We start from the raw sequence: 25,290 nt of genomic DNA, 5'->3' as shown, positions 1-25,290 counted from the left end.
TTCAAGGAGTACCTTAGGCAATTTCTTGAGATTTTCATGGATGATTTATGTGTTCACTCACAAGAGCGTGATGATCATATAGAACACCTGAGACTTGTGTTTCAAAAGTGTCAACTTTATCGTATATGCTTGAATCCTGACAAGTGCAAATTTATGGTAAGACAAGGGAAAATTTTGGGCCATATTGTTTCTCGCAACGGGATTTCAACAGATATGGATAAAATTGATGTCATTGTCTCATTACCTCGGCCTATCAACCCTAAAGGGGTACAAACATTCATGGGACATTGTGGCTATTACCGTAGATTCATCTACATGTATGCTGTCCTAGCCAGACCGTTATATGCTCTTCTTGTAAAGTTTAATTGGACTGATGAGTGTGAGGAATCCTTCGAAAAGTTGAAGCAAGCATTAGTGACTGCACCCATTTTACGGGCACCAGATTGGAACCAAATCTTTCATGTCCATATTGATGCTTCAAACTTTGCGATTGGATGTATTTTGGCTCAATCGGGAGAACACAATAAGGATTTCCCAATCTCATATGCTAGTCGACAGTTGAACAATGCTGAGAGGAATTACACCACAACAGAAAGAGAAGGATTGTCCATGATATATGCAGTGAAAAAGTTTCGCCATTACCTTTTGGCAAACAAATTCATATTTTTTGTGGACCATCAAGCATTGCTATATTTGGTGAATAAGCCATGTGCAACTGGAAGGATAGTAAGGTGGTTTATCATCCTTCTTGAGTTTGATTTTGAAGTTGCAGTTCGAAAAGGAACAACTCATCTAAGGGCAGATCATTTGTCTCGAATCACCTCTGGCGAAGCTCCTGTGGGTGTAGATGATGATATGTTAGATTCAACACTTTTCCTTGTAGAGACAGCTCCTAGATGGTCTGAATCCATTTTAGAAATTTTGACAAGTGGGCAAATACAACTAGTGGGTCCTAATGTGGACCTATGGCGACCATTCAAGCTAATCTCAGGGAGATTATATCATCAGGGTAATGATGGAGTGTTGAGGCTTATACCTAACCCCGACCAATATGAGGAGATCTTGGAATGGGCACATGCGGGTATCGATGGAATCCATGCATCAGCTACCACTTGTGTGCGACGTATATCTCAAGATGGGCAATGGTGGCCTACCATGCATGCAGATGCTGAAACATTTGTTCGTAACTGTGCTTCATGTAAAATTCAGAAGCCAATTCATAATGTCACATTATTCCAAATTTCAACTACACCAAGTTGGAGTAAGTATATTGTGGACTACCTTCAGCATGGTCATACGGATCAAACAATTCCTAAACATCGAAAGCAGGCTATTAAAATTGAAGCGGCAAACTATATGCTAATAGAGGGCCAACTCTACAAGAGGGGCAAAGATGGCAACTTACGCATGTGTGTATGTGAAGCTGACTATCTAAAAATCTTAACTCATGCACATGCAGGTGTTGGGGGTGGACACTTTTCTGGTACTACCACAGCTAAGTTGATTAGGTGGTCTGGGCTTTGGTGGCCAACCTTACAAATGGATGCCGAAGAATATGTGAAACGTTGTGACGATTGTCAAAGGACCAAACCTCCCATCACAAAGGACAATATGCCATTGCGGCCTATGTTGAGCACACGTGCTTTTGCAAAATGGGGTATTGATTTTGTCGGTCCCATTAAACCTCCAGCTCGTAACACGCATGCAGAATATATTATAGTCGCAACCGACTATTTGACCAAATGGGTAGAGGCAAAGGCAACAGTCAAAAATGATGCCAGAACCACAGCCAAGTTCTTGTATGAGTACGTGTTTACACGCTATGGCTTACCTATTGAGATCGTTAGTGATCAAGGTGTACACTTTGTAAATGAAGTCATAGAATTTTTGCTACAAGAATTTATGGTAATTCATAAGCGTTCTGCACCCTATCATCCCCAGACCAATGGACAAGCAGAGAGTACTAACAAGATTCTCTGCACAGCACTCACAAAGATTGTTGAGGGACATAGGACTGATTGGGAGCAAAAGTTGCACTCAATTCTCTGGGCATATAGGACAGCCTATAAAACATCTGTGGGTACAACCCCATTTGAACTTGCTTTTGGGCTAGACGCAATTCTTCCCATTGAATTTCTTGTACCTACTCTACGAGTAGCTAAACAACTGGATTGGACTGGTCATGAGCTTTCACAACGCGTTGACGAATTGGAAAAGCTTGATGAGACCCGCTTATTGTTGGCGGTAATGGGGATGTATGCTGAGAAGAGGAGACAAAAGCAATGGTATGATAGAAATGTAACAACTGGCCGATTCAAAAAAGGAGACCTGGTGCTCTTATACACACTTAAGAAGCATAAGAGAAAGCTCAAAAAACGTGGCTTAGGACCGTTTGTGATTAATGAGCTTACCCCAAGTGGTGCAGTGCGTTTAGAGACACTAGAAGGTGAGCAAATGCCTAACTTCATTAATGGAAGTCGTCTCAAGAAATACAATGAACCATTAACTGAAGCCATGCTTCAACAGATGCATGCTGCACAAACACGAAAAAAAGCACTTGACCTACTTAAACGTCAGGCTTAAGAGGAGGCTAAAGCTAGAGTTGCAAAAGCCAAGGAGCGTCGCAAAGCTTCTATGTTAGCCATACAGTTGGCTACTGATGAGCCATATGTCGAACCATTCAATATTCAAGTGGGACTTCATCTTCATGAGACTACCTACTTTGTCTCTGCCTTAATTGACTCTGGTGCAGACTATAATGTTCTCTCGTTTGACACCTGGATAGTCTTGGGTCAACCACCACTTGTGCAAATTCCTATGGACCTACGAAGCTTCTCTGGAGAAGATAACCCTATAGAGGGAAAATGTGTCATTATGATGACCATTCAGGATCACCAAATGTCAGTGCCCTTTTATGTGGCATGTAAGTCCAAGGCAGTAGTAGAGGTTGTTCTCGGTAGATCGTGGTTAAGTGCTACCAATTGCTCATTAGATTGGAAGAATAGACAATACAAGTTGCAAATTGATTCTGATTGCATTTTGGGATCTGCTACACCACGGGCTTTATCGTGTCAAAAGGGTAATGTTTCTACCTTACCCAACCCATAATCAAAATCTGCTCTTGAAGCTCCAAAACAAATGATGTGGATAATTGATGAGTACTCAAGTGAGGGCCATGGCTGGCATGTTCCAACTAATCTAGTTGCTGCTCAAAGAAGGCCAGGCAAAAAGGAATTATCAATGTGGCTACCCAAAGATGCATACAAACTTGTACCATCTAGTCCAGTTGCTAAGACTCTTAAGAAGCATATCACTTCCAAGCCTAAACCTCGGATTGTTAATCGATGGGTCCCAAAACATGTGCTCAAAGCACAAGGCTATTATGAGGGTGCAACAGCAATTTGGCTTCCAAAATGCCAAGCTTTGGCAAAGGTAAAAGAGTGTTTCAGAAAGATTCCAAAAGCCACCCTTGATTGTCCATATCAGTGGGTGCAAAAGAAATCAACACAAAATCTTCAAGAAAGGAAAGGTGACTGTGATAGCACCTACAAAACTACTTGTGTTGATCTTCCTAAAACATGTATTGAAACACCGGTTGTCCCGATTTCTCCTTGTAACACAATTCAACCATCAACTTGTGTACCTACGACGAGTCCAAATGTGTCTCATTTGAGCATAGATTCTAGCATTTCAATGCCTAAATCTTCTTATCTTGCTCAAATTCCAAGACAATTGCTAAAGTGTCCACCTCTTAAAAAGGATATACCAAAAACTAAAGATAAGGCATTAACACTACAATTAAAGCTTTTTGGTAAATCAATGTTTGAATAATGTAGTTCCTTATGCCTTTAGAAGATGTGTTTTCTTTGAGATAATCTTGTTTTTGATTGGAATTGTCATGATGGATATGAGTGTTCTAAATTTCATTGTTCTACGTCCAGATAACTCCTGATGGATATTTGGCGTGATACATGTCCACCATGCATTGACCCCGATAGTACTCGACCAGATCATCACGGGGGTTATAGTGCTCCTCCATTTCAAACACATTCTAGGTACTTCTATGCTCCCTTAGGTGAAAGTTGCTGTGGGCATCACTTTGTCACATTATTCTATCAACAGCATCACCCATTTCCACATTGTCAAGAGTGTGCACGGCTTGTATTAGAAGAAGCTTCACATATTTGTTGGATATGCCGCTCTTACTTTAGACGATATGGCACGAGCTTAATGAAGCAAATTGTGGGAGTTACACCCCAACGCCATAATCTTCTTAATGTGAGAATACCAGAGAGAGGACCACATCAGGGTAGATTACCTGAGGAGGTTCAAGCACAACAATGGAGGGATACAAGCCTAAATGACTTGCAACCACCGATCTTGCAAGCCCTCCTTCCTCAAGCCTCCACATGCCAATATTGGATCAATATGAGTACCTACATTGCGCAGTTCCAAAATCGAAACTGTCTGATTAACCTTCCCATAGAACCAATGCCATACTTTAGTGAGGAAGCACTCCTTCCTCTACCACCTTCTCCAGCGGCAGGTTTTTGTGAGGGGTTGTCTCTGCATCCTGAGGAAATTGATACCATCTTTCCAGCAGACGAGGACACGGATCCACCACCAGCGCAAGGGTAAGTTCAACGACTCCACAATAAGATCGACAAGCCAGGGCACTTTTCTCCCACTGGGTTTTTCCCCTCGGCTATATTCGGTGTTTGGCACCAATGGCAAATTTTATTTTTTCTTTTCTTTTCGTGTTTGTTAATAAAAATTTTGCAGAGATCTCCGTAAAAAACAAAAGCATCAAACACGCCCCAATAGTCCACCTATCGTGCAAACAAATTAGGAAGGGGGGAGACATGCTACGCCTACAAAGATCAAGGAGGAGCAATCTGCACCAAAATCAGCAATTCATCAATGCAAATGAACAACATCAACAGGGCACTACAACAGGTGTATTCAACTCTTAATCTTTATTTCTTTATGTGCTCTTATCTTTCGAATATATGGTTTGCATGTTCACACAATGTTGGCTGGTTTCAGTTTTTGATTAGTTGTTAAAATATGGTGAGTGAATTCTAGAGTCTTAGAAGACTTAGTAAAAGATAATTCTATCTAAAGACAGTGTAGGATATATACCAATGGAGTATGCCAAGTACTTATGTTTTCAAGGTATATTAGTTATCCCTAGTGGTAGTTACCTCTTAGATATGAGCTAGGTGCTAGGAGTCATAAAAATTTATGAGAATATACCCTAAAAAATATATATATATACAAAGTGAATTGAGACATGAAGTGTCTACCGCCATGTGAAATGCTTGGTAGGACCTGAGGTTGTCTTAGCACCTTGGGGCCGATGCCTTGGTTTCCATGGGGTGAACACTGATGTCTAAGAACTTCAGAAGAAGAACTTTGAGGAATCTATCGCCTTGATAGATGTTGGTAGGACTCTGGGGTACACTATGGGCCCTTGAGACCGATGCCCTCATCTTCATGGGGTACTCCTTAGGTCATAAAAGAAAGAAAAAGAGTCTGTCGCCCTTGAGATACTTAGCGGTCTTTAGATTCTCTTGGCGGAGATCTCTTGGCCATTGCTTGGGTCTCTTTGGGATAGAACCTTAATCTTCATCAACTTCTACACACATATCAAAAAAAAAAAAAACGAGAGTTCCAATCACCTTTGCTCATATTTAGGAGTAGGTATGCCATTTAGGAGTAACTTACATACTGGTAGGACATTGAGACTACGGTCATAACCGGCGGTGTACAAAGCACACTTGCCTTTGCATAGCATTATCTACTACTTAAGTCTCACTTTGACTAGTCTTTACTCACCTATTTTAGTACTCATTAAAACTTTAATCAACCCTGCACTTGTATGCTCACGTGTGAAGTCATCATTGCTGATTTTTCTTTTCTTTTCTTTTCTTTTCTTTTCAATAAGGGACTTTACTCGTATCAATTGTTTTTTTGTTGTAGCTCTTGCTACTACCGCGCTCGAGGACGTGCGCAAAATAGGAAGGGGGGAGTGTTGCATGCAAATGAAGATCAATACAAGGATGCAACAAAAAAGACACTTAGGGCTCTTGAAAAGAGTTCAAAGTTGTAGATGAATGTGGGAGGGGGCTTGACAATAATCCCACATGGGAACTTTTGGGAGTTCTAGAATTTTTGTATAAAAGGTGGCCCATTTGAGAGAGGGAGCACACTCTTTGGTCATTTGGTTGAGAGGCTCATAGAGAGAGCTTGCTCCATAGCTCCTTCTCAAGTGCTTTCCCAAGGCTCCCCATCTCCATTCTTGTTTCAATCATGTACTTTCTATTCTTTACATTTTCAATGATATGAGGTTTTGGTCTACACTCTTGCTAATCTAGATTTCTTAATGATGTTTTGATTTGTGAGTTGTAGAGTGCTTGTAATGAAGCTTGTGCTTGAAATAATGTGTAGTTGAGGCTTGTGTGATAGCTCTTTGCATATTAGGTTCCTTGCATAAGTTGCATTTGTGTGCTTAAGTGTAGCCTAATCTTGATGCTTTGACTATGTAAGATTGATTATTTGAGTGTTGAGAAGGATTGAGTAGGACTAGAGGTCATTGGTGTGTGGTTAACTCTTCTTCTCCCATTCGGGATAGCCTCTATGCGCTAACCGGGTTGCATTCACGGATTGATAAGTGTGTGGGTTGGAGTGTAGCCTCCGCTATGCTATGATGTCCCAAACACTCTAGGAAGAGGAATCAACTCGGGGTAGAGCGTGCCAATGACCTTGTCTTCATTAGCGCAAACTTGCGAATGCTTTGCAAGAGCGTGACCAGGTAGATCTCTTCACCGAGTGGGAGATGAGTCAACAAGAAGAGCAATAAGAGTCAACAAGAAGAGCAATAACCAGGTAGATCTCTTCACCGAGTGGGAGATGAGTCAACAAGAAGAGCAATAAGAGGATGAGGTGCAGCAGCAGCATGCCAGTGAGGATGAGCTTGATGCTCGTTTGGCACAAGCTATACCCATGACCATGAGGCGAGCACTTCACATGGATGATCATTCATGGATCATGATTCATGAATCATGGGCCTTATTACTTAGCTCTAGCCTCTAGGCTTTAGCACTTTCTGTCTCATTGACTCATTTGAGTCCTTCCATGTATTGTGCCTCCTTAAGGCTTAGTCCTGACTCTTGAGTCATGACTCATTTTGTATCTACTCAATTATTAATACAATCAATTGTCAACGCCTTCACTCTTTGATCGGCGTATTTTGTTAATATGACTCAAGCTCATTTTGATGTACTTCCAAAGTAGAATAAATGTAGAGTAGAAAAACTTTTTTTTAAAAAGTATTTTTTGAGTGTCGTTCCCTCCCCCGTCCTCGTTCCCTACTTATGGCTGTCCTCCATCCCGTCCCGTCCCCATCCCCCATCCCTTGTGACTATGTCCTAGAGAGTGGTCCAAATCCCTCTCGGAGAGGAAGTGGAACCTCCCCCTAATCTCATAGTATACTTGGCATCTCCATATATAATGAGCCTCTATCTCAACCTCTGTATGGCAAAGCAAGCATGTCCTATCCTCTAGTGCAGCTGCTCTCGGCCCATATCTGGCCATCTCCACTCTCAACTGATGGGATGAGGTGCGGATCTGTCCAATCGCACGCTACACCCCAAATGAGAGATGTGTATCCGTGTAGGGCGGGCGTATGATGAAGACGTCCTCCGTCATGTGAAGAAGATGGTCTCCGTAGAAAGCCATCTTTGTCCCTAGGGGTTGGAGGCGTGGATGCCAGGTCCTCTAAGCATCCAATCTCACAATGTCCTTCCTGATCACCCTATTCAGTTCTGTGGGGGCTGAGAGCAAAGGAAGGAGCCTCTATGATGTACTGAAACGATGGGAGTGCCCCCATTTGCATGCTCACCTGTGCATACCAACACTGCATGTCACCATCAAGTGCCAACTGTCTCGACGATGACTCTAGAGAGAAGAGAAGAGAGAGAGTCGATACCAGATTGGGTCCCAATTACCCACTGAATCCCCCCTGCTCAGGAGTATTTACTTGTATTTCTTTGCAAAACTTTGTACAATGACAATGAATGATGACTCAGGACTGCCCAATGCAAGGACAAAGTAGACCAAATGCAGGCTAAACCATAAGCTATCCAAGATACCTTGAAAAACTCTTCAATGACCACTATGCAAGCCCAGATCTGAGGGATGCACATACGCTGGCTTAATGCTGAAGAAAGCACCAGAGAGTCGACACCAGATTGGGTCTGTCTATGGATAGAAAGCACCAGAGAGTCGACACCAGATTGGGTCCCAATTACCCACTGAAGCCCCCCTGCTGCAAGCAGGAGTATTTACTTGTATTTCTTTGCAAAACTTTGTACAATGACAATGAATGATGACTCAAGACTGCCCAATGCAAGGACAAAGTAGACCAAATGTAGGCTAAACCATAAGTTATCCAAGATACCTTGAAAAACTCTTCAATGAGACCACTATGCAAACCCAGAACTGAGGGATGCACATATGCTCGTTTAATGCTAAAGAAGATAATGGTCCCACTTCGAATGCCAATCATAGCAATACGACTTGAGAACATCAAAAGCCATCTCATTATATATTGCTGTCTAGCCGTCTGTCTATGGATGGAAAGCACTAGACATATGTAACTTGATTCCAAAATTGTTGAATAATGCTCTCCACCAAAAATTTCAAGTAAACTTGGAATCTCTATTTGATGTTATTGTCCTTGGCAATCCACCTATGGGGTACCAATGTCGAATGAACATGTGAGCGATGCCTTTGGCTATGGCCCTTTGCCTTGCACGGGATCAACATGCAAAACTTACTGAACCGGTCCACAATGATCATGCACTGTGTGTTCCAAGATCCAAATAAAGCAGGAAGGGCCTCAAATTTTACCTCATGGAGATCTGCATGCATAAAGACTCCTCAAAGAGAGCAAAGCCAAGCCCAAGGACAACTCGTAGTTTCTTCCAAAAGCAAAAGGCGGCACCAAGCACCAGACAACGATCTCGAGAAGGCATTGGGAAGCGCAAACCTTCCTCTAAGCAGAAGATGCCATATATACAGCCCATCACGACCTCCAATGGTCACCTTTTGGATAGAGCCCAACTGCAACGCACCCAACGTCCATGGGTCTGTGGTTACTAGCAGACTTCCATGCAGCAGCTTCAGATCAAGGAAATTCTTCAATGACACAAGGATGCCCCCTCCACGAGTAGTGGACATGGTGAGCCTCTCAGCGGTCATCACATAGACTCCTATGTTAGATATTTTATAATGCATGAGGAAGATGTCTCCCCTCCCCATGCTACTACTTGCACTCACACTCACATGAGCGCTTCCTTGTATTACTTTCGCACATGTATCCACATGATCTGAGAAAGACCAACATCTGATTTCTTTTTGAGTTCTTTGGGCCAGGCCCCACTCCCCACTCTCTCTCTCCCACTCCCTCTCCCATGGGCCACTCTCTAACTCTCTCTCTCTCTCCCACTCCGAGTCTCAACCCACAAGCTTTCTCTAGGCTCTAGCCTCTCCCACTCCCTCACTCTCTCTCTCTCTCTCTCTTTCAACTTTCACCCTCTCTCATGGCATCTTCTTCACAAGCAACCTTCGGGTCCGCACGTTGTGGTGGTGCTAGAAGAATCAATGGTTGGTCATGGTGGGAAGAGGTTAATGCCAACCGTCCTGGAAGTGGAGGAGGTTCACACCCGTGGTTTTGCAAGCTTTGCCCCTATAGGCGGACGAGTGGGTCAGACAAAGTGAGAGCCCACCGTATGCATGAGTTTGGGCACAAGGCTTGATTTTGCATGGGAATCACATCGGAGAAGAGAAGGGAGCTTCTTGAGTGCATTGCCGAGCATGAGGCTTTGAGGGCTGCAAGGCCGGCACGTGTGGTTGTGGATCCTGCAGCATTTGTGAAACCACTGTGGAGGGGTCTGTTTCAGGATCAGGGGGTGCATCTACCACATCTACACCACGGCCACATGGTGTGGGTTCCTTTGTGATGTCCACATCCGCACGGTGACAGAGTACACTTGAGGGAAGTTGGGATCCTAAGAAGAAGGAAGAGGTTGATACAGTTGTGGCTCGTTTCTTCTTCCATGACCATATTGCTTTCCATACTACTAGGTAAGCCTTGACTCTTCCCTCTTAACATGATTTTTCTAAGTTTCATCGGTCCACCAGACTCCTCAATTCAATGCTCTATCTCTCTCTCAGTTATGTGGTTGCAATTATCAACTGTGAGGCTTATGTAGCCCCCCCCTTCTCTTCATAATGTCCCCTTGCACATGTGGTAGTGCTCTAAGCCCCCTTCCTTATGTAGTCCCCCCGACATGCTGATTCTGACATGTTGATTCATTCCGACATGATGATTCTAACCTGTGATACTTGGCCTTTGTGTTCTTACATGTCATTATGGACTCGATAGGATTTCTCACGCTCGAAGAATTTCAAGGCAAAGGATTTTCATCTAGGATTTTCTACAAGTCTTCAGAGCTGATTCTAACTAACCAGCTAATTCCGACTACCTGGTTGATTTCGATAGCTCGGGCTCGAAGAATTTCAAGGCAAAGAATTTTCATCTAGGATTTTCTACACGTCTTCAGAGCTGTATCTAACTAACCAGCTAATTCCGACTACCTGGTTGATTCCGATAGCCCACTTGAATCCAACTGCTCGGCTGATTCCGATAGCCCACATGAATCCAACTGCCTGGCTAATTCCGAATGTCATGCTGATTCCAAATGTCATGTTGATTCTAATTGTCCTACTGATTCTGACGAGTTGATTCCGTCCAATTGATTCCAGTTGATTCTGTCCTACTGAGTTCGAATTGCTGATTCTAACATGCTGATTCTGACCACAATAGGTTTGATTCCAGTCGATTCTGTCCTGCTGAGTTCGAACTACTGATTCTGACATGCTGATTCTGACCAGTTATTCCAACATGCTCATTCTGACCAGTTATTCCAACATGCTGATTCTGACCAGTTATTCCATTATGCTGATTCTGACCAGTTATTCCAACATGCTGATTCTGACGTGTTGATTCTGACCAGTTATTCCAACATGTTGATTCTGACCACAATAGGTTTGAAGGTGACCTACGGCACACCTTAGGTGATTATTATGTGTTGAGGAACTTGATTGTCCTCCTCAGCTACAATAAATTAATTGGCTCTATCCTAGTCTCCTTTGGTATCTCAGCTCCTAGTTTGAGCATCATTCAGCTCTCCAACAACAACCTCACATGAGCCATCCCAGACACTCTTAAGCTACTTCCTGCTCTTTGACCTGATGATGTAGCAACATAATTTTTCTTCCTCACTACGTTTTTAACATTATTTCCATTGATCGTGAAAAGTTTAGATCTATCTTATAACTATATTGATTCCACGTACTTTCTAGCATATTTGAACCCCTCTTACAATATGCTAATTGGATCCATTTTCCTGAAGCCCTAGGGGAGTTGTATGTGCTACGAGACCTTAATCTCTCAAGAAACCAACTATCAGGGCTCATTCCATCCAACCTTGCCAAGCTTTTGGTGTTAGAATCACTTGACTCGTCCTTCAATAGGTTACACAGATCAATCCCATAAACTTCACAGCAGAACTCACAAACATGGCTATTTTCAATGTTTCCTTCAATGAAGAAATGAGCGGGAATATACCAGGGTGACCTCAGTTTAAAGAGGACAATGATGTTGGTGACCCAAAGCTCTACTTTTACCCAATTCTTCAAGTCAGCTCTAACCATAGAATGGATGCTATCCCTCCATTAAGTGAGGAAAATACGAAGAGGACAGCAATGTTGGTGACCCAAAGCTTTGTGGATATCTAATTCTTCAAGTCATCTCTAACCATAGAATGGATGCTACCCCTCCATTAAGTGAGGAAAATACAAGGAGGAGGACCTCAGTTTGAAGAGGAGGACAGCGATGTTGGTGATCCAAAGCTTTGCGAGGATACCCAATTCTTCAAGACAACTCTAACCATAGAATGGATGCTACCCCTCGATTAAGTGAGGAAGGCATCCATAAAGGACAATCATTCTTTCTAAGGTGGATTGATGAATGGGCCTCCGTTCCTCGAATGTGTTTAGGGTTTTATCTAGGGTTTGGAGGGATTGCTTGGTAGGTTCTATGTATAGAGGCTTAACCCATATATCTACTGGTGTAGTATTAAAATAATGGTGTTATCACTCTCATGCAAATCATAGAGTTTGATCATCATATATACTCTAATCTACTCTATTGTAATGGAGTTGTATTATTACTCTTGGTGGATAGCACATGTAGGCTATACTAATCTTCACATTATTTAGAAGGGCTATGCCTTCTTGTCCACATTATGTTTTTGTAATCCACTAGAGTTGATGCATTTTTGGAAAGTTACCACTTGCGATGTTATTAAAGAAGTTTTAAAATTGGCATATGCTTTGTTGTGTTCTCTTTTGTTATCATACGGTTCAATCTTGATACACATGTCTTGGTGTTGGTTCACACTCCGAAGTGCTCACTGTGATGGTGTAATTGATTTTGAATCATAATGATTTGCATGTGACTTTCCATTTACTGATGATGAACTCTGAAGGTGTACTAGCTATGAAGGAAACATTCTATACACAAACACGTGTAATCCATTCCTAGATGTGTTGAATTGTGTTGCACGTCTATGGTGTTCTCATTACTGGCCTTAGCCTTCTTGTGTGCCTGTTCCTTGAAATGTGTCACTCGAATTTTTCTCGCTCGAAAAGTCTCGTTCGGAGATTGGGAGGACTCATGTGCACTAAAATGTTATAAATACATCTATTCTCTATGTGGAGCTGTCGGTCGCCTACGCTAACCATAATTCACTAGCAACTCCTCACCATCATGGAATGATCTAATAGCATTGACTATAATGTGTCTAGGTACTCATGTGCACTAGCTCATGTGACCAGTGTCACAATCCACAAAAGTACAATTAGTTCTTTCATTCTTCCCTTTGCCTATTGTTGATTAGCCCTGATATATTTCCTTGAATGTAAGGTCTACCATCGATATACCATCTCTTTGATTCATTATGGGTAATTCCTCTTCCAGTGCAAGAGATAACATTAGGACATAGCCCATATGTGGTCATACTCCTGATGTAGTGAGAAATCTGATGCTACAGACCCCATGAATAGATAGGTCCAATAAATGTCATAAGAACCTCCAAGTGAATTTGGACATGTAAATCCTATGCAATAAAAAGACCTAGACCCCAACTGGCAATTGTATAAGGGGTGATCACATAGCGAGCACCCAAGAAGCTCAAAACCTCTCCATAAGCCGGAAGATAAGCCGGAAGTGATGCTCCCAACCGCCATAATGTCTACCATTATATGTCTCTATGAGAGGCAGTAGGTGACTGGGTAAGAAATAAATTCCAGATGTCTTAGACTAAGAACCAAGAGGTAATTTGTAAGATTCCTCCCTCCAGCTTTTGAGGTGTACAGGTGTAAGAACCTCCCCTTTTGATCTTATAATTATTCCCCTCTCTGAAATAAAAGAAAGATCCTATTTTACCCTTTTTTGGCCTGGAGAGAGAAAATGTCTAGAGGGAGAGGTAATCCAAAATTGAGATATTTTTTGATATAAAAATACTCCTAGTGTCTAAAATGGTTTCCCCTGAAACAGAAATTCAAAAAGAACTTTCCAATGTGCAATTGGAATTAATTGAAAATAGGTATAAAGGACCTTAGCCTAAGGGTCTAGATTTTCAGATATTTTTAGATTATGGTCCAATTAAGGTTCCTATGGGCCAATTAAGGTTCCTATGGGCCAATAGGATCAAACCAATTAAGGTTCCTATGGGCCAATAGGATCAATCCAAGTGTGGGGAGGAGATAAATCCAATTTATAAAAGAAAAATACCCAAAAATAAGTAAATGCCCACATAAGATGAAGAGTTGTCTGAGTACAAGGTTTATTAGTAAAAAACTATGAATATTACTAAAAAAAATGAGATATTTTGGGTATAATGATACATTTTTGACACCTTGGTAAGGAGAAGGGGGCTCTTCAAGGAGGTGCCTATTTCACATGTGTGGAGGAGTTTTAAACTAAAAAATAATAAGATATTTTTATCTCTCCTCTCTCCTGGATCAAACCAAATAAAAAAGGGAGCCAAACTGAACCTAGAAAATTCTAGAAACTAGTTGGACTTGGTTAGAGGCCTCCCTCACCTACTGTAAATAGATCCTTATCCCTTTGTTAAAAAATATGTGAACTATACCATGCCAGTATTATACTGAAATAATGATATTTTTTATTATCCTCTAAAACTCCTCTACAATTTGGAGAGAATGGAGTTTCTCTCTCTCTTCAACCTTCTTTGGAGTCTTCATCAACATACTAAACCAATTGATTGGTTGGGGGCCTCTCCTTAGACTAAAGAATCAAGCAAAGTAAGAGGTAAAGTGTGATTTATGGTCTTTTTCTTAATCTCTAAATGTTTCTCACTTCTCAACCCCTCTCAAGCTTGAGAACTATTCAATTGAATGGCTCTTGAATGCAATTGAAGCTCTCTAATGGATTTTAGTGATTAAAAGTTTTTATTTATACTTAAATTAAAATGTTTTTTTAAAGCATATCTCTCTCCCCCCCAAAGAATGGTCATTCCTATGACCTATTCTATATTCAATTAATGCTTCTCATGGAGAAATTCTCTATTCACAAATCAAACTCTAGGCTTGTGAAGCTAGAGGTTTAAGAAAATGGTTTTTATACTTATATGCTTGAAAACTATGGTAATATTATGGGATAAATCCATAAATTGGATTTAATGCTAAAAGATAGTTATACTATCATAATTATTTTACTATGTCTTATTCTTTTCATAAAAATTAAAAATTGCCAGTAATAGCAGCGGAGCTATGGCAAAAATTTTAAGAAATTGATGCATAATTCATTCTTATGCATAACGTAAAAAGAGGACTTCCTATCATATTCTAGGATTGAATATCCTAGGTTAAAAGAATGGTTTTTGTCACATTCAATGAAAAACTAATTTTTAAGTTTATGTGTAATTAAATAATTAAGAAATGAGAAAATTATGATAATTATATTTAATTATAAAAGATAAATTCCTATGACAATTGGAATTCAATCATTTAGATGGGAAAAGAGAAATTCCTAGCATATTGGAATTATTGGATATTTTATTTAAATTCAAAGATAAATTTTGGATAAATTTATTTTATCTATGAGAAATAATTAAATGGTAAAAGAGGAATTCCTATGATAATTGAAATTCAATCATTTAGATGGGAAAAGAGAAATTCCTAACATATTGGAATTATTGGATATTTTATTTAAATTCAAAGATGAATTTTAGATAAATTTATTTTATCTATGAGAAATAATTAAATGGTAAAAGAGGAATTCCTATGACAATTGGAATTCAATCATTTAGATGGGAAAAGAGAAATTCCTAGCATATTGGAACTATTGGATATTTTATTTAAATTCAAAGATAAATTTTAGATAAATTTATTTTATCTATGAGAAATAATTAAATGGTAAAAGAGGAATTCCTATGACAATTGGAATTCAATCATTTAGATGGAAAAAGAGAAATTCCTAGCATATTGGAATTATTGGATATTTTATTTAAATTCAAAGATAAATTTTAGATAAATTTATTTTATCTATGAGAAATAATTAAATGGTAAAAGAGAAATTCCTATGACAATTGGAATTCAATCATTTAGATGGAAAAAGAGAAATTCCTAGCATATTGGAATTATTGGATATTTTATTTAAATTCAAAGATGAATTTTAGATAAATTTATTTTATCTATGAGAAATAATTAAATGGTAAAAGAGGAATTCCTATGACAATTGGAATTCAGTCATTTAGATGGGAAAAGAGAAATTCCTAGCATATTGAATTAATGGGTATTTTAATTTAGATAAATTTATTTTATGAGAAATATTTGATGATAAAAGAGAAATTCCCATGACATTGGAATGCAAATAATTAAATGCAAAAAAAGAGGAATTCCCATCATAATTGAGGTCCAAGAAATTAAATGAGAAAAAGAGAAATTTTTAGTATATTTCAATTTATGGTTATTTATCAAAAGTGAAAATATGGGTAGAATTGATTTTTGTAAATCCCATGAATTCTTCTATTCCAAAAGAGGAATATTGAATATAATTCATTTGAGAAATTGAGAAAGAATATGGAAATAGTCGTCGAGAAAAAGAACCTTTATCTAGGCCAAACAATTGGCAGAAATTTAAAAAAAGTCCCTTTATTGGTATCAAAGTAGTAAAAACTACTAAATGGAAATAGGATGTGAATGGATGTAATAAGATGTAAATGGGATGCGATAAGATGTGAATGGATGTGATGAGATGTGAATGGATGTGATAAGATGTAAATGGGATGCGATAGGATGTGAATGGATGTGATAAGATGAAAATAAGATGCGATAAGATGTAAATGGGATGCGATAAGATGAAAATGGGATGTGATAGGATGTGAATGGATGTGATAAGATGAAAATAAGATGCGATAAGATGTAAATGGGATGCGATAGGATGTGAATGGATGTGATAAGATGAAAATAAGATGCGATAAGATGTGAATGGGATGTGATAGGATGTGGTGTGATGAAAATGAATCGGGATGAGATGTGAAGTAAATGGATGTGGATGAGAATGATGAGATAAGAATGAGATGAGACGATATGTGAAAGGGTGAGATGGAAAGTACATGGATGTGGATGTGGATGTAGATGTGTATGTGAAAGAATGGATGTGGATGTGTATGTGAAAGAATGGATGTGGATATGTATGCGAAAGAAGGGATGTGGATGTGTATGTGAAAGAATGGATGTGGATATGTATGTGAAGAATGGATGTGGATGTGTATGTGAAATAATAGATGTGGATGTGTTATGGATGTGGATATGTATGTGAAAAAAAAGGATGTGGATGTATATGTGAAAGAATGTGATGTGATGTGATGTGATGTGATGTGACATGAACAATATTAATACGTGCGGTATATGACGTATGTTTGAGGCCACCTATGATTATTTCAGTTAGGTTTGTATGGCAGGGTGATTCCTGGGGTACTTACGCCTGGTAGTCATGAGTTGGTGATGATTTGTGCCTGTTTAATATTTGTGGGATTAATTTAATAATTAATTGGGCTTATATTTTCAGGTGATGAAGACTATGGGAATTGAAGAGTTTACTTTGGAAGAAATGTCTTGGATCATCACATTTCATTTTTGACAAGCATAGTAGCTTGTAACCTTATTAAATGATTTTTCCATTTTGAACTTTAGGAAAGATACATTTATTTTTTGTGGAATTTATTAAAGCTTATGGCTTTACCCTAGTCCCAATTTGACACTCTATTTTTGTTAAAGAAGAGTGCCGTGCTCTCTAAAAAGCACATCTTGTATTTTGGGGGCTATGGCCTAATTTTGGTGAAAAGGAAAGCTAATAAAGAAATACTCTTGTGTGGGGAGAGGCCACGCACAAGAGGGGGGAAGATTGCACCCAATATGGTCTTTTTGGAGCTAAGTATTTTTGTTTAAGTGTTTAATCTTTCAATTGTTTTTTTGATTTAGTTGAAGCTTACAAGCAATGGTTTTTATGATTGAATTAATTCTCTATCTTTCCACAATCAATTCCTAGAATAAGATTCCGGTTGCAGTGGTATCAGAGCTTGGGCTAGGAGATTTGTGGAGAAGGTAGGAAAGGGCTTCAACTTCTCAAAAATCAAGAAAGTGCAGGAATTTATCCAGTGGACAGAAGGGTGTTTTGCAGGTCTTTACCCAAAGGTCAAAGATTCAAAACTAGATCTACTCTCAAACCCACTCACCACCCTGCAAAACCATCCCTCTCTATCAAAAAGCGGTTTTTCCAAATACTCTGTGAAATCAGAATCTGACCGTATGGATGAAATCCTCATAGCCAAAAACCTCACGGGTAACTCTCAGAAATCAGAAAGCTTCAAGGATGAGCAAATCTATAGTGGACGGGGGAGATAAATCCATGCAAAAACCATATTATAAATCTCCATAATCTTTTGGAACAAGGGGCGCACGGTGGCAGCCTGCCGGCGCAAAAGCGTGGAGTGGAGAGAAAAAAAAATTCATACCTAATCTCCCTAAGCTAATCAACTCCTTAATCCACTCTCTAATCAATCTCACTTTTCCCAATCCCCATGCAAGTCACATCACTCCTTTTTCAACCTCTACTTTTCCCAATTTCCAAATTTGAGGAGAAATTCAAAGGTTTTCCAATTCTGAAAATTTCTGGGTGCAGAAAAGTGATTTACAGGTTTTAAAAAGCTTCAAAATTGCCTAGAAAAGGCTAGAAAATTTCGAAATCGCTTCTGAAAAATTCTAAAAATTTCAAAAAAATATTACAGAGTTTGGGCAAGGTTTACAGGACTGTTTCAGCAGGTTTCAAAGTGCAGAAAAATTATTTCATCAACAATTCGACTAGCCCAAGACTCTCGAATCACGCGGAATCGTTCGGGATTTGTTTGAGGCGACGAGAATTCAATTCAGCCATTGAACAACGTCTTGTTCAGCTTCAACCAAGATCGAATTGCGGGAGAAAAATAAGATAAGTACTCATTTTTGCTTTATTTATTTACATCAAATAAAGTAAAATTTTATTTATCTACATCATTTGCACAAGCACTATGGCCGATTTGCCTATCTCGCCATCAATTCAAGATCAACTCCTTTCTTTACAACATCAAATTGTAGAAGAAAGAGAGAAGCGTATTGAATTGGAGAGACAGCTCTCAAATCGTAAACGCAAGCGTGACTCTTCGCTATCTTTTGATGACGAAGATGACACTATTCAAAGGGCTGTAAATGCTACATTGCAAGCACAAAGGTCACAAAAAGAATCCAAGATTAGTCGGAAAGCTTTCACATTTCAAAATTATGATGGAAAGAAGGATGCTAGGGTCATTTTAGCTTGGCTTAGTCAACTAGATGACTATTTTTCTGGAGAAAAATTTTCAGAGAAAGATAAGATTAAATGTGCAGTCAATCATATGGTAGACAGTGCAGCTTTATGGTAGAGTGTAGTTAAGCAAGGTCGTGACAAGCCAGATTCTTGGAAAAGATTTCAACGGCTGGTCAAAAAGCACTTTTTACCCTCACAATTCAAGTCCAAAGTTAGGCACCAATGGGACACTTTGCATCAATTGGAAAAGGAAACTATGTCACAGTATGTAGAAAAGTTTTGGAATACTTTATTACAGGTGCAGGTTGTGGATAGAGTTAGTGAGAAGGATCAAAAAAGGAAGTTCATATCGGGCCTTAGATCTACCATTAGGGCCGATGTGAATATGTTTCGACCTCATTCACTATCTTCTGCAATATCCTTGGCAACTAATTCAGAACGTAAAAATGGTTTTCCTAAAGAGATTAAAGCACATGAGGGAACTTCTTCTAAACCATTTACTAAATCTTTTTATGCTTCAAAGAAGATGTATAAACCAGGTTATGACAAAGGCAAGGACGAGGCTAAAGGCAACATGAGTACCAATAAGAAAGTCAATGGTGGCAAACCGAAGACATCTCCTATCAAATGTTTCAAGTGCCACAAAGAAGGTCACATAGCACCGAATTGTCCGGAGCGTACCAAGAATTCAACCCCAGCAGCAGCAGCTCGAGTCAACATGATTGAAGAAGACGACAATGAAGAAGAATCATTCGAGCAAGAGGGTAATTCCGATCCAGATTACTCAGAACAAGAAGGTAAACCTCATGTTCATTCTTTGCTTAAAATAAAAGGAACGATAAATGGACATGAAGTTCTTATTTTGCATGATGATGGTAGTACACATGATTTCATTTCTGAAAAGGTACTTAGAGCATTAAATCTTCATTCTTCACCTACGCACTATAAAGTCAAAGCAGCATTTACTGGAACAAAGTACAATTGCATGCAAGTAGTGAAAGATTTGGATTTATGCATCAAACCTTTAACAGAAAAGAGGGATTTCTTAGTTGCACCTTTACAAGGGGTAGATATAATTTTGGGTATGCCTTGGAGACACAAATACAATCCTATTATAGACTATGACACTCATAGTATTTCTCTAAAGAAGGGCAATGAAAATATTATCCTCCAGTGTCAAGTCAAAGGAGAAATGAGTCCTTTGTTGAGTCACACTCAAGCAAAGCTCTAAGAAAAAGAGATAAGACTTATATGGTATGGGTTAACCAGCTTGATGCTGAGTTGGACACATCCAAAAGACCAAAGTTTGATTCTTTTATCTCCAAATTTAGTGACTATTTCATGGAAGATCTGCCTCCAGGATTACCTAAGTCTAGGCCAGAGGATCATAGTATTGACTTATTGCCTGGAAATTCCCCGCCTTGTAAAGCTCCCTATAGAGTTAACAATTTAGAGCAAAGAGAAATCCAAAGCCAAATAGAAGACTTGCTAGAGAGAGGCCTTATTCGACCTAGTAGTTCACCTTTTGGAGCTCCAGTACTTCTTGTTAAGAAGAAGAACGGAACTTACCGAATGTGTGTAGACTATCGTGCATTGAATAAGATTACTGTCAAGAACAGATATCCTATTCCTAGGGTAGATGATCTTCTTGATAAGCTTAGAGGATCAAAGGTCTTTAGCAAGATTGACCTAAAGTTTGGGTATCATCAAGTCCGTATGACTCAATCTGACATATTCAAGACAGCTTTTAGAACCCAAACTGGTCATTATGAGTTTTTGGTTATGCCATTTGGTTTGACCAATGCTCCAGCTACTTTCAGCCGTATGATGAATCGTATATTCCTTAAGTTTCAAAGTTTTGTTATAGTGTTCTTTGATGACATTCTTGTTTTCAGCAAGGATCGACAAGAACATGAACAACACTTGGAACAAGTGTTCAATCTTTTGAGAGAAAATGAATTGTATGTCAATCCTGAAAAGAGTTCTTTCTTTCAAGAGGAGATTGAATACTTAGGACATATAGTATCGGTCGAAGGGATTCGTGTAGATCCTAAGAAAATTGAGTGTATTGCTTCTTGGCCTACGCCTAGAAACATACATGATCTTAGATCTTTTCTTGGCTTATGTAGTTATTATAGGAAGTTCGTCAAGAATTTTGCTTGTATTGCCAATCCTTTGACTGAACTCCTTAAGAAAGCTACAAATTTCAATTGGACTGAAAAGCAAGATAAATCTTTTGCAACACTTAAGAATGCTTTAACACAAGCACCAGTTCTTATACTACCTGATTTTCAAAGACCATTCTTTATAGTAGTGACTGATGCTAGTGGCAAAGGATTTGGAGCTGTTCTTATGCAAGACAACCATCCTATTGCATATCAAAGTAGAAAGCTTAAGCCTGCAGAGCAAAATTATAGCACTTATGACAAGGAATTAGCAGCAGTAGTGCATGCTTTGAAAATCTGGAAGCATTACCTAATGGGCTCTGAATTTCTTATCAAGACAGACCAACAAAGCATTAGGCATTTGCTTACACAACCTCTTATTTCAGATAGACATATCAAATGGGCAGCTTTCATTCAAAGTTTCCAACCTATGATTCAATATCAACCTGGAAAAGAAAATGTTGTTGCCGATGCATTGAGTCGAAGACCAAATATCAACAACATTTCTATAATTGAAAGTGAACCATTCGTTCTCATGAAAGAAACTTATGAAGTTGATCCAGATTTTTCTCAAATATGGATCAAATTGCGTGAAAACAATTGGACACCTCAAGGAAGTTATTCTCATAATGATGGCTATCTTTTCTTTGAGAAGAGATTGTGTGTTACTCAACCTTACAGACAGCTTGTCTTGGAAGAGATGCACCAACCACCATTTGTGGGACATAGAGGAGTTTCCGCAACACTTCAAGTAGTTTCTCGAGAATTTTATTGGCCCCATTTGAAGAATGATGTAGCTAAGTTTGTAGCTGAATGTAACATTTGCCAAACAATCAAAAGCTACAAAGGCAAAGCTTTAGGATTGCTTATGCCTCTATCTATTCCTGATAGACCATGGGAACAAGTGTCTATGGATTTCATTACTAGCTTCCCTACTACTTCCAGTCACCATGACATGATTTGGACAATAGTGGACAGATTTAGTAAGCAAGCCTATTTCATTCCATGTAAAAAGACACTAACTTCTCAGCAAGCCGCGAACATATTTGTTAAGCAAATTTTTGTTCATCATGGTCTACCCAAAGTGATAGTTTCTGATAGAGATTCTAAATTTTGTAGTCACTTTTGGGTTGCTCTTTTCTCAAACTTAGGCACTAAGTTAGATTTTTCCACGGCATTCCATCCGGAATCGAATGGACAAACCGAAGTTACAAATAGCACTATCTTAGATATGCTTAGAGCCTATGTTTCCCAGCAACCTAGTGCATGGGATAAGTACATACACCTACTCCAATTTGCTTATAATAATACTCCTCATACTGCTACTGGTCGAGCACCATTTGAGATCATCTATGGAAGAGCATTGCCTATTCCGGCTACTAGACTCTCTCATAAGATTGAAGCAGCCGACCAATATGTTAGAGACTTTGATCGCATTCTATCTGAAGTGCGTGATTGTATTCAAAGAGCTCAAGAGAAGTATACATCTCAAGCAAATAGGAAGCGCAAAGATTTTTCATTTCAAGAAGGTGATTATGTACTCTTGAGAATTGAAAAGCGTCGATTAAAGAGTGTGGATAAATTCCCTGCAGTGAAGCTAGCGCCTAGATATTATGGGCCATTTAAAATCCTTCAAAAGATTAATGATGTGGCCTATAGACTAGAGCTTCCATCTAATTGGAATATCCACAATTCTTTTCATATCCATCTCTTGAAACCTTTTCGAGGAACACTTCCTACTCACCCAACATATGAGGAACCACCTCTTATTGAAGGAGAGGAAGAAGTCTTAGTTCCTGATGCAATCATTGACCAAGAGATAACAACAACAAGAATAGGTAATCAATACTTCAAGTATCTTTTGACTTTTAAGAATCATCCACAAGAAGATGCTAAATGGATGCCTGAGAAATTTTTCCGAGTTTACCCTGAAATTCTTCATTCTTTTCAAACCCAGCAAATCCGCAATTGAGGACAATTGCAAACTCAAGCAAGAGGGATGTCATGAGAATATATTTTAAGTCCTCTATAAAAATATTATTTATCCCCTCTTGAGTAATTTGGGGACGCCTAGATTACTCTTGGGTCATGCCGGCTAGGTTAATATCGTGGGTGACACCACTATAAATATTAATACGTGCGGTATATGACGTATGTTTGAGGCCACCTATGATTATTTCAGTTAGGTTTGTATGGCAGGGTGATTCCTGGGGTACTTACGCCTGGTAGTCATGAGTTGGTGATGATTTGTGCCTGTTTAATATTTGTGGGATTAATTTAATAATTAATTGGGCTTATATTTTCAGGTGATGAAGACTATGGGAATTGAAGAGTTTACTTTGGAAGAAATGTCTTGGATCATCACATTTCATTTTTGACAAGCATAGTAGCTTGTAACCTTATTAAATGATTTTTCCATTTTGAACTTTAGGAAAGATACATTTATTTTTTGTGGAATTTATTAAAGCTTATGGCTTTACCCTAGTCCCAATTTGACACTCTATTTTTGTTAAAGAAGAGTGCCGTGCTCTCTAAAAAGCACATCTTGTATTTTGGGGGCTATGGCCTAATTTTGGTGAAAAGGAAAGCTAATAAAGAAATACTCTTGTGTGGGGAGAGGCCACGCACAAGAGGGGGGAAGATTGCACCCAATATGGTCTTTTTGGAGCTAAGTATTTTTGTTTAAGTGTTTAATCTTTCAATTGTTTTTTGATTTAGTTGAAGCTTACAAGCAATGGTTTTTATGATTGAATTAATTCTCTATCTTTCCACAATCAATTCCTAGAATAAGATTCCGGTTGCAAAACTGTTTTGATGGATTGGCAGCCACACTATTTTGCAATCCTTCTTAAGAAGACCCATCATAGGTGCAGCTACTAAGGCATAATCTTTGATAAAAATCCTATACCATCTCGTGATTCCCAAAAACCCACGAACTTCACGAACTGATTTAGGGGGTGGCCATTCCAGAATATCTTTGACCTTGGCGGGGTCTTCTGAAATGCCATCTTTGGAGACGATGAACCCAAGATACTCAATTTGATGAGTAAAGAAGGTACATTTGCTCTTCTTGGCATAGAGTTTGTGTCTGCACAACAATTGCAGAACTCTACGCACATGCTCCTCATGCTCTTCCATTGATTTGGAGTAGATTAAGATGTCATAAAAAAAACAAGCACAAATTCATCCAAGTAAGGACGGAATATATCTTGCATTAGGCGATTGAAGGTTGCAAGAGCATTGGTTAACCCGAATGACATTACAGTAAACTCATAGTGACCATAACGGGTATTGAAAGCTGTCTTGCATATATCTACTTCGTGGACTTTGATCTGATAGTAACCAAACCTCAAATCGATTTTTGAGAAGACTTTGGCCCCATGAAGCCTATCAAGAAGTTCGTTGATGCGAGGGATAGGACACTTATTCTTGACAGTGACTTGATTTAGTCCTCGATAATCTATGCAGAGGCAGAGAGTTCCGTCCTTCTTTTTTTGGAAAAGAACAGGTGCCCCCCAAGGAGAGCTACTGGGACATACGAATCCTTGCTCAATGAGTTGGGAAAGTTTCTCTTTAAGTTCAATGGCTTCAGGAAGGGACATTTTATAGGGCGTTTTTGAGACGGGTTGAGCTCCAGGGATCACCTCGATTTCATCATCAACTTCTCGAGGAGGCGGTAGCCCTGTAAGCTCGTCAGGGAAGATGTCAGAGAATTCTCCTTACTAGGTTCAATGGCTTTGTTGAGCTTAACTAAGAAAACTTACTGACCCTTGAGAAGATGTTTTTCCTTGACTACCCTAGATTTAGGTTTTCCAGATATTACTTGGCCATGCTCATTTTCAAAAGTGATACTCCCCTAGTTACAATGAATGCTAGCTTTGTTTGCAATTAACCAATCCATCCCAAGGATTCCATCATAAATTCCTAATGGCAAGACTCTAAAGTGGCATGAGTTCGCTCATTACCCAGCTCAAAATCAAGGTTTCCTATAGAGTGGTGAGATACTACTTCTTTCCCACTGGCTAACTCTACAGTCATTCTTCTAGCTGTTTTTTGACCTAAGTTTAATTTTTGCAAACACCTAGGAGAAAGAAATGAATGGGTACTGCCACAATCAATCAAAAG

At 39.2% G+C, this 25,290-nt stretch overlaps 1 protein-coding gene across 1 annotated transcript; it reads left to right on the top strand.

Annotated features, from left to right (window-relative positions):
• Positions 1–19,127: 19,127 nt before the first annotated feature.
• LOC147608105 (uncharacterized) lies at positions 19,128–23,526 on the top strand. The gene is made up of 2 exons (XM_086790184.1): positions 19,128–19,797; positions 23,472–23,526. Exons 1-2 carry the CDS (start codon positions 19,257–19,259, stop codon positions 23,492–23,494), a joined length of 564 nt encoding a protein of 187 aa, XP_086646310.1. The 5' UTR covers positions 19,128–19,256; the 3' UTR covers positions 23,495–23,526.
• Positions 23,527–25,290: the final 1,764 nt, after the last annotated feature.

The sequence above is a fragment of the Cibotium barometz genome, chromosome 54, assembly GCF_041138505.1.
Source record: "Cibotium barometz isolate CiBa-2024 chromosome 54, ASM4113850v1, whole genome shotgun sequence".
In the NCBI taxonomy this organism is placed as follows: domain Eukaryota; kingdom Viridiplantae; phylum Streptophyta; class Polypodiopsida; order Cyatheales; family Cibotiaceae; genus Cibotium; species Cibotium barometz.
The sequence above is the reverse complement of the archived record's forward strand: the minus strand, read 5'-3'. Positions and strand labels throughout refer to the sequence as shown.

Bases quoted from the DNA above. Each gene is read 5' to 3' on its own strand.
- LOC147608105 (XM_086790184.1), top strand. From the start codon at position 19,257: ATGTCACAGTATGTAGAAAAGTTTTGGAATACTTTATTACAGGTGCAG. The intron at 19,798-23,471 runs GTAAACCTCATG...TTATATTTTCAG, and splicing joins AGATTACTCAGAACAAGAAG to GTGATGAAGACTATGGGAAT.